General features: G+C 42.1%; 1 protein-coding gene across 3 annotated transcripts in view; it reads right to left on the minus strand.

Annotated features, from left to right (window-relative positions):
- dock8 (dedicator of cytokinesis 8) overlaps positions 1-14920 on the minus strand; it is a 62867-nt gene extending 47947 nt beyond the window's left edge. For 2 of the 3 annotated variants that reach the window (XM_086110611.1, XM_086110610.1), the window contains exons 1-5: positions 14702-14920; positions 6840-6939; positions 2095-2270; positions 1273-1344; positions 750-858 (exon numbers count right to left, since the gene is read on the minus strand). In XM_086110611.1, coding sequence (XP_085966737.1) covers positions 750-858; positions 1273-1344; positions 2095-2270; positions 6840-6939; positions 14702-14754 — 510 coding nt within the window. In that variant the 5' untranslated portion in view covers positions 14755-14920. Of the gene's footprint in view, positions 1-749; positions 859-1272; positions 1345-2094; positions 2271-4464; positions 4842-6839; positions 6940-14701 lie in introns of those variants that run through there. The other variant, XM_086110612.1, reaches the window with a different exon arrangement.
- Positions 14921-15304: the final 384 nt, after the last annotated feature.

Genomic DNA, 15304 nt, shown 5'->3' on the forward strand with positions numbered 1-15304 from the left:
ACACATATATATATGTATATATATATGTATATATATATATATATATATATATATATATATATATATACATATATATATCCATCCATCCATTTTCCAAACCGCTTGATCCTCACTAGGGTCGCGGGGGGTGCTGGAGCCTATCCCAGCCGTCTCCGGGCAGTAGGCGGGGGACACCCTGAATCAGTTGCCAGCCAATCGCAGGGCACACAGAGACGAACAACCATCCACGCCCACACTCACACCTAGGGACAATTTAGAGCATCCAATCAGCCTGCCATGCATGTTTTTGGAATGTGGGAGGAAACCGGAGCACCCGGAGAAAACCCACGCAGGCCCGGGGAGAACATGCAAACTCCACACAGGGAGGCCGGAGCTGGAATTGAACCTGGTACCTCTGCACTGTGAAGCCGACGTGCTAACCACTGGACTACCGGGCCGCCTATATATATATACTGTATATATATATGTAAAATATTTATCAATTGTATATACCGTATATACACATTTAACTATTTTATTTTATTTTAAAAAATGGTAAAAAAAAATACAAGCAACATAATTATTAGTAATAAAAAATAGAATGAATTATTTTTGTATTTAAATTGCCGGTTTTATATATTTTAAATACATTTGAACTATTTTCTTCCCTCATCAAAACATGATCAGGCCCATCTATGTTTTAAAAATCAAATGTGTCTCTTAAGCACAAACGATTGCCCATTCCTGCAAAAGTGTGTCCTGGATCTTACTGGCGTGTTGTCTTTGAGTGACTGGACGTCAGACTCAAAGGTCTGCTTCTGAAGGAGCTTGTGCAGGCCGGCCCGATCCGAATATGCACTCCAGCCATCACCTTGGCACCTTTGAGGACACACAACCACGCACAGTTAGCGAGTGATGCACACACTGGAAACAACACGCGTGGTTACGGCTGATACACCTCTGCACTTGTAATCGGCGGAGATAACCATACATCAAAGTCTTGCAAACTAAGATTGCGGCCGTGTTAATGTCTCAAATCGGAGGTGTGCAGTATTCAGCGGCTTCTCTCATGTATCTCGTTTTCCTGTTCACAAACATGTGTCACCTCTCAAGTGTCTGCAGTCGTTCTTTTCTCTGGTGAGAATATCGTCCAAATGCCTGCAAATTGTGCTTCGTGTTATCCCCCGGCCCCCCACTACCCACCCCCAATTCAATTCCCCAGCCAATTTCATCATTTTAAAAGCCAAGATATTTGTGAAAGTCGAGGGAATGAGAAGAGTTAAAAGGCCTGACCTTCTAGACACCACAAGCCAAGGTTGGGTGTAACTCATGACGCAATCTCTCACGTGGGGATCCAACTCCACTCTGCAAATTAGAGACAAGATGGAATGATAACACACTGACAGGAAGAAAAGCTCGGTGGGTGTAAACCTTCTTCACATTCTTGCTCAATGCCGCGTTATTGTGATCTTTTTCGACTTTTTCCACCATTAATATGACATACAACCAGCACGACTCAAATGAAAAAAAAGAAACTTTTTTAACAGAAGGGAAGCCAAAATAGGGAAATAATCAAAGGTGCACACATTTTTGTAACAGAGTGTAGCTGTGTTCAGAAGTCACCAATCACATTCTAACTCATGTAAAGTGCCAGTGATTAACCTCAAATCAAGTTCAGCTGTTCGAGTATGCAATACCATTAACACAGTACTTTATTTTTACCTCCCTGCTTTGGCAGTTTTTATTTTTGTTTTCAGTTGGGTCACATTAATTGTGGAAAATATCTTTTTATATAACAAAATAATATTTTCTATATAACAAAAATGTGGCATATAAAGACTTTTTTCATCCAAAGTATTTACTTGTGTGAGTGTACATTTTCACATTGACAGAAAGTAGGCAAACATATTTTCTTCTGCAGCCATAACTTTTATATTCCAATCAGATCAACGTGACTCAATAGACTTACAGCGTGTTTGATATTTTTTAATGAGATGTCTCGATACGATTTGAAAAGATGAATCTTTCTGCTTGGGTGTATCTATCTATCCGGCTACCTAGCAATCCTATTGTACAATTCCTCTACTGTCTCACGTATGTGAGGCGGTGACCCACCCGTCGTCAGGGACGGGGTGCCGGACGGTGCGACACTCCTTCTCCACCAGTTCCACCTTCAGGTCATCGTCGGGGAAATCGCCAAGCTCCTGCATCAGGGCAGAGTCGCCGTTGCGGAGCTGCGACATCAGGAATTCCTCCAGGTCCAAAGGATCCACCGCGTCGTATGACTGTGGCTGAGGAACCCAATCGAGAGGTTTAGGACAAACAGAAGCAATTTTTTTTTTCTTCTCAACAGTATGTTTCCAAGCAACACTGAAAATTTGTGTCTGCCTCACAGTTCTGATGCTTGAGTTCGAGTCTCCGTTACGGTTTACGGTTACGTTTGACAGAGCATGAATATCGGGATTTGAACACTTAACCTCTGGACTGAGTGGCAATATGTGCAAAACACTATTTCACCGTGCTGCCCTGTTCAATATACCAACACACATTTATCAGTTTGACTAGAACCAACAGGACAGATTAGCAGTCAGTTGAGTGATTCATTTAATGAGGATTGCAAAAAACACACTATTTGACTATTCTTAGAAAACAGGCCATTTTCTGCTACCTCTTACCTGTCCAACAAAAACAAACGAGAAAAACTGGAGCATAGTGGCTTGCATTAGACAGACGGTTCTATTTTTAGCTGAAACCTCGAACAGTACAACTCAGTCATTCTTGCTGTATGTTCTGCACAGAGTCTTTCATCAGGAGAGAGTTAGGGCTTGGAACATAGCATCCAAAATCATCTATAAACCCAATGAACCTAACTGCAGGTGGCACTTAAAAGAACACCACAGAAGGGGGGGAGGCTATACATAAAGAGCAGGTGCGTTTGAAACAAAGCCCCCCCCCACAAAAAAAAAATGGACGTGGAAAGTGAGCAGGCTAATGACAAGACGAAGATTAAATGATGTCGGAAATATCAGCGGACAGTACAGGACAATGTCATCCAGAAGATGAAGCCAAATAACTTGAAACTGTGAATTTTGTAAGACGCCGAAGTCAAAGTTAAGGTGGTGTGTTTTCTTGTTTTTACATGATAGAGAGGTTAACTTCATTTTAAGCTTGTGTAACAATTTAGAATAATTTAAAAAGTATGATGTGTGACTCATCTTTGCAAAACACACTTTGCACTCATTCCTAAAGTGTTTCACGTGCTAAAGTTAAACACAAATGAGTACCTGTACACCCCAACCGATTTTTTTTAGAACACCCAGTTTCCTTCCAGAACCAAAATTTACCTACGGTATCTACTACTACAAAATATACAAAAGTTGTGTACTTACTTTTAATGCTGAAAAAACAAGTACACGCAAAATCTCGCAAGGCTGTGTTTTCGATGAAGTAAATTCTAATTTACTAATTAATCCACTTCTTTGCATTCACTTGCATTGTTCCAATTCCAATTGTTCTTGTGGTCACGCAATCGCGCAAAGGTAATATTGTTATTGTTTTCTACGATTATTTATATTGTCATATCAAACACGATTCACTTTTGTATTTGCACTTGTTTTTATAATTCATCTATTTTTTAATAGCTATTTACAAAGGTATTTTCCTCGTTATTTCTGCACTCTGGTTCAGTCCAGAAAGATTTTTTTTCAATTGTCTGTACATCTAACTGCAGAAATTACAAAGCTTCTCGAACCTTCAGTATTGGATCAAAAGCTCACTTTTCAAACGGTTAACATCCATGTTGAGCACTGCAGGCGATAGGCTGAGATTGGAAATGGAGGATGAGATGAAATAAAAATAGAGTGCTAATGGAACGGTAAAAATACCTCAACTCAGTTAACAGACAGAGAAGAGGCAGAAATGACTGCAGAAACATAACATGATGAGTCACCGCTTCAAGCCAACAATTGAGCGGCAAGTAAATTCCATTTACCTCCAGACGTGTTGCTGCACATCAGTCAATCCTTCGGCATGTTTTTGAGCAGCAAATTGTAAGGCAAGGCATGAGTATTAATGCTCAGAGGGCAGATCATTGGGAACTGATGCAAGCTTAAAGGTTCTATTCTGATGACAGGTCAACAACACTGTCTGCATAGTAGCCGTCGACTCAGTTTCAAGTGTGGCGGCAAACTAGAAGAAATGAATGCAAATGTATGCATGCCTCTGATCACGGCACGTTGCTATGTGCGAGCAACGTGGACTCTTAGTATTGTCTGTGTATTGGCTGTGGATCAAAAAGGGTTAAAAAGGTGAAGCAAAACTCAGAAAAAGTCTGTTGAAAAAGCTCAATACATAAGATTTAAGAAGATCAACAAGCAATATGACAGCGCAAGCAAAACGTGATCATTTCAACAATTGAAGTAAAATCTAAACAATTTGAGCATGGTCATCCTTATTTGTGCTAATAGAGAAACGCTGTGCACTTACCCCGCTGACAAGTGAAAAGTGCCTCAAAAGGGGAAGCGCGCAAAATGGCGCATGCCGGATACGAGAAGTGACAGTGTGCACCTACACTGCAAGGCACTGGGTTCTTTTTATTGAAACTAAGCCATGATGCAGATCCTCTTAAATATTATCCTCATATTCCTAGAAGCTGGAAAGCACAGCGGATCAGGGTTCGACATTCTCAAATCATGCATTTCTTTGGCTGACGTAAAGACTTTAAATTGAGCCTTGAACCCACCTAACAGGAGATTTCAGACAAACCGCAAGGCATAAGAGGAAGTGACATCAGCACGCCCTCCTTTCATCCATTAAATGAAACCATACACGCGCACATCCACACATGCAACTTTCCTGGTTAATTTAAGCACGGTGACCTAGTGGTTAGCACTTCTGCTTCACAGCTCTTAGGTTCTGGTTCAATTTTCCGCTCGAGCCTTTCTGTGGAGAGTTGACATGTTCTCTCTGCACTTGCGTTGGTTTCCTCCAGGTACCCCGACGACCACCCACATTCCAAAAACATGCTAAATAGGTACAGTGAAGACACTTAATTATAGGTGTGAATGTGTGTGTCTATAAGTCCCCTTCGACTGACTGGTCCAGGGTCCAGGGTGTACGGAGCTTCTCGCTGGGATAGGCTCCAGCTCACATCCGAACATCACGAGGAGCGAGCGCTATTGAAAATTGATGGATGGATCTGTTTGTCATGAGAGTTGTAAAAAAAATAAAAAATTGAGAAAAAGCCATGGAGTGAATTCCGAAAACAAACAAACTATCATCCCAGAGATTATGATATTAAAAATCCCACTCCCACATCCCAAATCCAGCCATATTAAAGATTTGCCCGTGTAAGCTGCAAGGTAGGCAAACCCCCATCAAGCCTAGCTTCTGACCCACTTCCCAAGCAGGTTAAGGATTAACCGTGTAGCACGCCGCCGTGAGCTGCAAAATAGATGAATGGTGCGAGGCATCCTCCCTAAAGCCTGTCAACTGACTCGTTCAAGGTTCTTCACTGGGGAGAGTGTGTATGTATGTGTGTGTGTGTCAGGGGGCGGAATCAAAGGCATAGAGCACACTCAGTCACTGATCGTGAGTGTCAGGAGTGCTGCCTCGGAGCTTTGGAAAACTCAGTCGGCTCGAGCGAGATGTAGGTCGGCGAATGTGGAGAGGAAGGGCAGCAACAGAAAATAAAAGTGAGGAGAGAGGGTTCACAGGAGCGAGAGTGGGAACAAATCCCTCCAACGGATTACTGCGCATCATCCCGTCAGCTTCACAGAGCCGGAGTCGCTCAGCTTGTCGCCAACTTTACAGACGGTATCTCCCAAGTGTGAAGAAGGGTTTGCATGTTGATATTGACAGGAAGGCCGGAGACGGAATCTAACCTTGCATCTCTGCACTGTGAGGTCGACGTGCTAACTAGTCGACCACCGTGCCACCTTATATACTTAGCGATTTTATTGTCATATATATATATATGTGTGTGTGTGTGTGTGTGTGTGTGTGTGTGTGTGTGTGTGTGTGTGTGTGTGTGTGTGTGTGTGTGTGTGTGTGTGTTTGTGTGTTTTTGTGTGTGCATATTTTCAATATTCATGGGTCGGCCCGGTGTACAAACAGTTTAGAATCTTCACTCAGCCTGTTTATGGAATGTGGGAGGAAGCTCCAAATTCAAAGCCAGAACTGTCTATAGTGCTTCTGAAACAAATTAATGAAAATAAGATAAGGCCTTTATTTGTCCCACAATGGAGAAATTTGCATGCGATGGTGTTTTGAGATATGACTACCCTGACTTAGTAGTTGAGATAGGAGCCATCATTTGACAAGTATTTATCTTGACATATGAGCAAAATTAAGTGCGCTGCCGAAATCCCCGCTAGATGGCTGGAAGGGTTTAATTGCATCCCCATTCATTTCAACGGGAAAAGACAAATTGAGACGCAAGTGTATTGAGCTCTGAGTGTGGTCAGGTATTGAAACAAACTCATATCTCAAGGTACCACCTGTATTATTGATCTTCGTGGGAGATTGTTTGATTGGGCTCGAGAAGTGAGCCCTTTCATTCCGGTATCGCTTAACATTCTCAATGTGTCGATCCCAAAAGTCCCAAAAAAGGCCCAACATACTCCGTTAAGAGTTCATCCTTTAGATGCTCACTAAGCTGAAATCACATGGGATTTGCTAACGTTTTGGCATCTACGTTTTGCAGCTACTCTATTTCTTTCGTTATCGTGTAGCGTCCGTTTCCTTTCCAACGCAAGCAATGCGCGCATGCATGCAGGATGTCTGTTTTCTCAATTACATTAATGAGGGCCACGAGTTTCTGAGGAAATAGACAAACATAGCGGACACAAAGCGCAACTCACCACAGTGAGATATGTTGTGGTCGAGGCGTTGGAGTTTGTCCGTCTGTGATAATAGCCATAGTTTCCGCTGAAGTTTCGCCTGATCTCGGCAGACGAATGCCTGGAATTAAAACACGGAGGCAACCGTCAGTGTTAGCATGCCAATGCACTGAATTTGATGGACTTTCAAATAACCTGTCTTGATACACAAGAAGAACATTGTTTCATATAAATTTTTTTTGCATATTTCAAGCAACAGGCACGTCACGGGACTTAATGAGTGCAACAACTCCAACGCCACCATTGTCCCTGCTCGCATTCGTTTGAATTGCTGATCCATGGCAATTCCATTCACACTTTTGTTCCCTCCATACTACAGATGCACAACTCAGTGGAGGCTTTGTCACGTTGGTGCCCCGTGGAATAAATAAGGAGTCCTGATTTAAGGGTTAGCCTGCGGCAGAAAATCGACACGACGTTACAATGGAGGGTTCAATTCAAAGACACTGGGAAGATACAGTGGGTGTGCATATGGGGTTTGTTGTGTGGGAGCACTGCCAAAACGTGGGCAGGGCAGAAAGTGAAAAGAAGAAATCATAGAGAAAGATTGCTGCAGTTCACCTCGATGCTTCCCGAATGAGAATAAATACCGTATTGGCATTGTGTTGGGCACACTTTTAAAACAGAATGGAAACACCTAGACCAGTGGTCACCAAACTACGGCCCGCGGGCCGGATCCGGCCCGCCTCCACATTTGGTCCGGCCCCCCTGAACAATACCAGAGTCTTTTGATTTATTTTTCATCTATGTATATTTGTATTTTATCATAAAATTTGGCTTTTGCAATAAAATATTCCTTAGTTATGAACTATTTTCATGATTAACTATTAGCTAGTAACAATTTCATAAACACATACTGTATAACGTGACATTTGTTCCATCCTTCTGCGGTCTGTGCCGTTATCTGGCAACCCCAGAAAAAAAATTCCAAAACCTGTCCCTCTCAAAGAGAACGTAATCATGGCGAAAAGGTGAGGTAAGAGAAAAAATTATTCAGAAGACAGGGAATTTAGCCCAAAATGGAGAAACGATTTTTTTTTTCAATGCAAAGAAAAGATTGTCTGTCTCATCTGTCGGTGGCGGTATTCAAAGAATACAATCTGCGGAGACACTATGAATCCCATCACAACAACAAGTACGATTTTTTGCATGGGCAAATGAGAGCAGACAAACTGTCAACACTAAAAAGAGGAACGTTAGCTCAGCAAAATACATTTGTACGCCAAGCTCAGCTGAACCAGCCATCTGTTCGGGCTAGCTTTCGGTTTGCTCAACTGATAGCAAGCAGCGGTAAGGAGAGTTTGTCATGAAATGCATGAATGTTGTCGCGGAGGTGGTGTGTCCCGAGAAGAAAGACGTCTTTAATACCGCGAGTGTATCAAAAAAAGTTATTTGATTTTGTGTGGGTTTTTGGGAATTTTTACGTCTAGGTACTCTTTTGCTGTTACAAACTGACCCCGGCCCCCCTCATCAGAGAAGCGAAAAGTTATGTGGCCCTCACAGGAAAAAGTTTGGGGACCACTGGCCTAGACAATTGTATGAGCCAATGGTTCAAATGTTTTTACAAAGACTTTTATTATTTCCATTTTTGTGTATTATACGAGTACAATGAACTAGACCATTTAGAAGAGATATGGGGGGGGGGAAAGAAAGGAAAAAAAAGGTAGACAACCTCTTTATTGCAAGAATAGAATGCTCTAGTTTCACTTTTATGCAGCTGCTGAGCCAAGAGAAAAAGAAAGACAGTCAGGTTTTTCTCTGACGACAGTGTATCAAACGACGACCGCGTTGAACTCGTACAGGCAGCAAAGCAAGCCTGGTGAAATGTTTTTAACACTCCACTTCTAAAGGAACAAACCATAACACTAAAACCACAAAGCGCGGTGCGGATGTCCCGCCTATATACTGTACGTTCCACAGCAATAACCGGGACAAAGCCTTTACACGTATTCATGTCAATAAAAAACTTAAAACTGAAGATATCATTTGCATGTGCTTGAGCATATTCACAAGCACGCCCATTGCGGTTGCTCTGCTACCATTCAAGACACAAAGAGCTTGGCTATAAAAAGAGCAGGCAAGTAAAACAGTAATCAGGCCTTGCCAGCAGCACACAGGCATTATTTCATCACAGCACACAGGCAGCCTGTCAGCATTGTCTTCGTTGGACCCTGCCGTCCTTAGGTTGGAAAAGCCTCAAAAGCAGATTTATCGGGCAGGTATTTGGGCAACTACTAATTCAACTAATGTGCTGCTAATTTTGTTCCCTACAGTGCTGAATAAAAGCGGAGTAAACAACCTTCTGTGCCGTAGTAAAAATAACAACTTTGTCTTATCATTCTGCTGTGTCAGCCCGTTCGAGAATGACCATAAAGTCATTTCCCAGACGACTTTCCCTTTCATCTCGATGATGTCGTCCCAAAATAAAAGCTGAGCGCAGCCAAGCAGCAGCGCATCGGCAAGCCAGGCTGCTCCCGTGCAAGAGATGTCCAAAATATGTTTTGTTTTGCAAACACACTAACTGAAATGATAGGAGGACTGTAACACTAAGTGATTAAGTCAAAAAGTAGTCACAAATATTGCTGCTTGTCTCTTGGTGACCTCATCAGACCCGGTCCACACCCCAAAGAAAAATCCACAAATAGACAGCTCACTGTTCTAGAAAACAAGAATTGTGCAACAGCATTAGGAAAAATTGTTGTCTCTGTATTGTCACACAAACCAATAAGGCTATGTTACAAATAGTGGACGAAAAAAACATGTCGAGAAGGGGTAAGAGTAAAGCTTTGAATTTAGACAAACTTATAGGTGGGCATAATAACGAAATAATTGGTCAGCTGTGTGCTGAATTACTGCTTAATTGTACGTTAAAGCAACTGAGGCAAATTGGCACGTACTCTTTCCTTGTTGTGAGTTGTTGTGGTGACAGCAAAAGGTCCATGGAAGCAGCGAGGCAAGGCAGGAGCTCAGGACATATTTAAAACAATATTTTCCAAAAATAAAACAAAAGCTCATGGAATTAAAAAAAAAATGAAATTAATAGACATCCAAAAAAGACAAAACAGAAAGTAAGTAACCAAAGCTGAGAATGGACTCACAAATAGAGACGTGACAAGAAGTGAGAGGAACAGTAACAACCTGACAAAGACAGACAGAAATCAGGGAGCTAAATAAAAACAAAGTGATGAGACAACAAGGAATTCCTGGATATGCTACGAGTGGCTTAGGGAGCTGGACACAAAGAAAACAGGACAAAATGAAAAGCAAATAAAACCACAGAAACACAAACACAGGTCCTGACAGCAGTATTTCAGTCTCAACTGCTTAGGCTGATAATCAGGTCAAATGTGAGTTTCCACACGCCATACAGGCCAAATTGTTGGATATCTCCAAGAGATTATCCCGACCAATTACTCTGTGATGTCTGTCAAGACTGATGTCTTCTCTCCAATCTGCTCCGAAACGAGTCAGGACCACAATCATCATATTTCTCAGCCCCAATAGCAGCTAATTTTTGTTGCGTCACACTGTCCAACGCTGGCAGGCCTGCACTTGCTGTGTGTGCACATGGTGTGTTTTTGTCAGCATTTCTGCAATCGTTGCGCAAGCCTTCCTGAATATGTGACAAATCCCCCCTCACTCCACGCCGCACACAAAGACAAACTTTCTTCCTCTTAATGCTGCATTCTGATTGGATGTCTGAATGGGAAAAATCTGCTCTTGATTATCAGTATTTATTATTCGTATGTGTCAATCCTAACGCCTGAAATAAGTTGGAATAGGTTCGTGCCAGGACAGAATGATGGAATTTAACTATTCGTAGCATCCGCTCACTGAGGTTTGATACACAAAGTATTATACACTGATTTATAGCGAAGAAAAAGCTTCATTCGTTTAATTATTAACGATGCAGAACGTGTGCCATATTTGTGGTGTGTGCCAATTTTATAGGATGTTGCTCATTGGGATTTGACTACATTTCTTTCATCAGCAACGAAAAAAATGCAGAACTGTTTGTGTGTGTGCACACCAGTGCAAATTTACAAGCAGAGATTCAAACTAAGAACCTCTCGACTGTGAAACCGACACAAAATGCACGACCACATTGCGCTGCCCAAAAATGACCACATTTCCAGAGAACCAAGGAGATTCAACAAAATCCGAACAACGCGAAGAGGACAGGACCAAATATGGTTAGCGGAAATGTGGTTTGATTGGCATTATTGTCAAATCTGAGGTAGGTGTCGCCTCCACGCCGAAGACCAACCAGGCAAACAGCTTCCCCTCCCCGAAAAAGACCACCTTCCGTCATCTGATTCAAAGAGGAAGTGGAAGAATAACAGGGGGTGGTGCGGCATTCACTTGAAGAGGATTGCGGCGGAGGGATGCCCCCGCTGTGCGTCTCATCCTATCATATGTCTCCAGACTTTAATGGGCCTTACTGCTATCAGCGCCATCGCGGCTCAGCTTCCTGTCAGGGAGCAGGCACGCAAAAACACAGAAGCTAGCCAACAAATCTTTTTGTCAACTTGAGGTTAATTCAGATTACATTTTTGGGTGTCTTTTTTTTTTTTTTATGATGAGGGCGGAGGGTGTCAAATCCCATGTAACTCAATCTGGACCACCCCCATTCACTTAAAAAGTATTGAACGGTGGAAGTCCTACATCCACAGCTGTCCTCACACCATATGTTCATAATTACCACCATGCTACTTCTCTTTATTTGCAAACACTTCTTCGTTCTGCCTTTTTTCTGCTTATGATGAACCCCCCCAACATTTTGTGATGGAAAACTGAAGTGAAACTAGAGCAACACTCTGCACAACAGTTCCTTCACAATGCATCTGAAAGGGACTAAGAGAGAATACTCAGGATTTTCATTGTCCACAAACAAGTTGGATTAATTTTGTACCAATAGAAACATTCTCTCTGTGTGATACGTGTTGAAAATAAGTTGCAGCGATTCGTAATTTTTGAGTATACAGCGGAGCTGGGGGGGTTGCGAGTTTTCGAGGTTGGGATCTTCACTGCTCAAACAAATGCAAGATTCGACTTTAACTTGGCATTCATGACGGTTAAGATTTGAGACTTGCACATATTTTGAATTACTGCCACCTCTGGTGTTTACACAATGTCACTAAAATGTTATACAGTATATTGTGGCCTCACACGGACACGTGTAGTGGAAGGATATTACCTCCCATTTCAAAAGCCTGTGCCTCACGCGAAAATACGTGACAACCCAGACACTACATTTCCTAGCATGCCTCACAACCTCAACAGGCGTGGCTACTTCAGACAGTTGATTAAAGCACGTAGGGCTGGCTATAAAAGGGAGGAAATAAAGGACCAGAAAGATAGGGAGAAGAGAAAGGGAAAGACTGGAACGAGACAGGTGGAGAAGCCCGTGCAACGTGGATAAAAGTTTAGATTTTCGAAAACGTACTTCAGTTGGAATTTTACTTTTGTTTGTTTTTTGTACTCTTTTGAAACATTTGTGCCCTTTGAGAAAAAAAGCTGAAAATGACTTTTGATTTTGCCGATATATTTGACCTGAGAAGACTCCTCTTGCGCTGGAGAACCACTCTCTCTCGCTCTCTCTATATATGTATATATATATATATATATATATATATATATATATATAGAGAGAGAGAGAGAGAGAGAGAGAGAGAGAGAGAGAGAGAGAGAGAGAGAGAGAGAGAGAGATACCGTATATATTGGAATTAGGAAGATCATTTCACTACCAATGAGCATATGATTGGCATGCGTCCTTGGGCTAACAGCACCCTGCAGGCAGATGCTCTGCTGGCTCATCACTGGATTCAGAATGCGGCCCAAAAATCCTCTCACATCCCTGTGCAGCTGAGCTCAGCATTGCACAGCAAAGCACCATCGTTGATGTGTCATGGATTATGAAAAAAAAATGTCAGTGTGGTACATTCCCCCTGGAATTGAGAAAAGATTTGACAGTAGCAGTATTTGTAGCACAGTATACATACATACATACATACATATATACATACATACATACATGTATATATAGTGTGTATATATATATATATATATATATATATATATATATATATATATATATATATATATATATATATATATATATAAACAAATGGCAAAAAGGGGGATTAAAACAATGCTGTTTTTGCATAAATGAATGTTACAGTAAGCACTCTGCTCACATTGTATGACCATGTTGCAAGGTGGAATGTGCAAGCCTCTGCCAAGGCTGAACAATCATGATTGGGATCAGCACCAAACTGTACACTTGCAAAGAGACTCGCCTCCTTTATATGCTGGATTTTTTTCTTCCCATTAAGATGAATGGATAATTCACTGAGAAATTAGAAAAAATGCTAACAGAGTTAACAGGTGTCTTAATAACTCTGACAGGCTTTCGTCAAAATTCCCGCCAGGAAGAGAATAAAAGCACATATTCTGTTCATGTGGCACATCAATTCATAAATTGCAAGTGCTGTCAAAACTATGCTGGAGAATAGGGCAAAAAACCCCAATGCTGCTATTATTAAATTTTCATATACTAATATACTTTTACGTTTAAAGCTCGTTATCACGGCTGACATAAGTGGTAATTAATTCATTTCCAGTTTCAAGTGTGTGCTTAAAGTGTAGCTCTTCTGTTAATTTGTCCCTAGACAGATTAATGACAAGGATCATTTGCTGTTCATAATTGGGTGCGCTCTGCCCAAACGCGATTCCAGCCAAATGTATGTGAAAAGTGTCCTATACACCGAAGCACTTAGTCTGAATATAGTATTCTGATTAATTGTTGTTTTGTGGAATATGAATTAAGCAGTGAAATCCACTCGGGTGCATTTTGCTGCTTCATTCATATTCAACATCAAAGCCAGGCGCAGTTATGAGTTTGAAGGTATGAATCTGGGCTCTGGACTATCTGTGCGCAAGTGTGTTTGTTCTCCCTGGGCTTCCTTTGCTACTCCAGCTTTCACATTCCAAAAACATACATCATAAGTTCATGGAAGACTCTAAATTGTCCTTTTGGTATGAATGCTTATTTGCTATGTTTGACTACAGTCTATGTGACCTGCGAGTGGCTGGCAACCTGTCGAGGGTTCACCCTGTTTCTCAACTCAAGTCATCTGAGATATGCTCCAGCACACCCGCAACCACTAAGCGGGATAGAAGATGGATAGATGGACAGAAAGACGGCTATGTATGCCATCCACCTACAGTGACAGGGGGAACAAGAAAATGTGTTTCCACCGCATAGCACAAGGTACATAATAAATTTGTGTTTGCGCTTTTTGGGGATAGATACAGTATGTGACTTGGCTCAATAAAGGCACACTGCTTGAAAACCATCACATGTCTCACTGCAAAAAGGGGGAAGCGTCACATGCATTGACAGTTATTCACAGGAAGCTCCCCTGTTAGGTTGTTTTAATGAGTTAGCATTGAGCATAAGATACAATGGACTTCCATGTACAGTCGTGACTTCCTCTACACCTGCAGGAACTATGAGCACATGCCCACTCATGTGCATTATAGCATGATCACTAATGTGACACAGCACAGGATAGAGTGACAATGCATGAAACTATTCAACAGGATATAGTAGTAATGCATGCACTTATTCAACAAAGTTAACTTGAATACTAAAGTCACGTGAAAACGACAGTATACCACCGATGGCAGCAGCAACCTGTTGCCCTTTCAACATGTGACTGTGCCTGTTTCCCGTTCCAACTGGTCAAAACAGTTGCACGATAACATAAAAAAATGAGTTGTTGTTGTTGTTTTGTGCTGGTTAGTTAGTTTGTTTTTACCTGTTGATTTTTAAAGCAAAAGCCCGTCGCTCCGCACTGGTCACAGAAGCCATGGGAGGCCGGAGGTCGAAAGTCCGAAAAACAGGGGGGAATGGATGCTGCTCCGCCACCGCCGCCGCCGGTCGGTTGTCTTCGGTGTGTTCGCCTGAGTTCTGCCCGCCCGCCGCTCCTCTTGGCCCGCCCCGGCTGTCACCGAGGCGCCGCCCCCGCGCTAAAAGAAAAGCTCCGCCGCCGTCAAGCTTCAGGAGTGCACGCGCCTCTTGATTCCAAGGTCCGGAAGTAAGCGCTCGTGAATCCACTTCCGGTCTGGTCGCGAGCGTGCCAGAAAAACCAATGAGAGAGAGAGAGAGAGAGAGAGAGAGAGAGAGAGAGAGAGAGAGAGAGAGAGAGAGAGAGAGAGAGAGAGAGAGAAAAAGAGAGAAAGAGAGACAGAGAGAGAGAGAAGTGAAGAAAATGACAGCACCAAATATGCCTTTTAAGTAAATTAAGTGTGAAGCGTGTTTGCCAGTTAAACCCGTTTTAATGTATTATTATTATTATTATTGTTATTATTATTATTATTATTCATTTTCAGAACCGCTTATTCTCACTATTGTTGTTGTT

Source organism: Hippocampus guttulatus, chromosome 5 (assembly GCF_054856545.1).
Source record: "Hippocampus guttulatus isolate MCC_2025c chromosome 5, RoL_Hgut_1.0, whole genome shotgun sequence".
NCBI lineage: Eukaryota > Metazoa > Chordata > Actinopteri > Syngnathiformes > Syngnathidae > Hippocampus > Hippocampus guttulatus.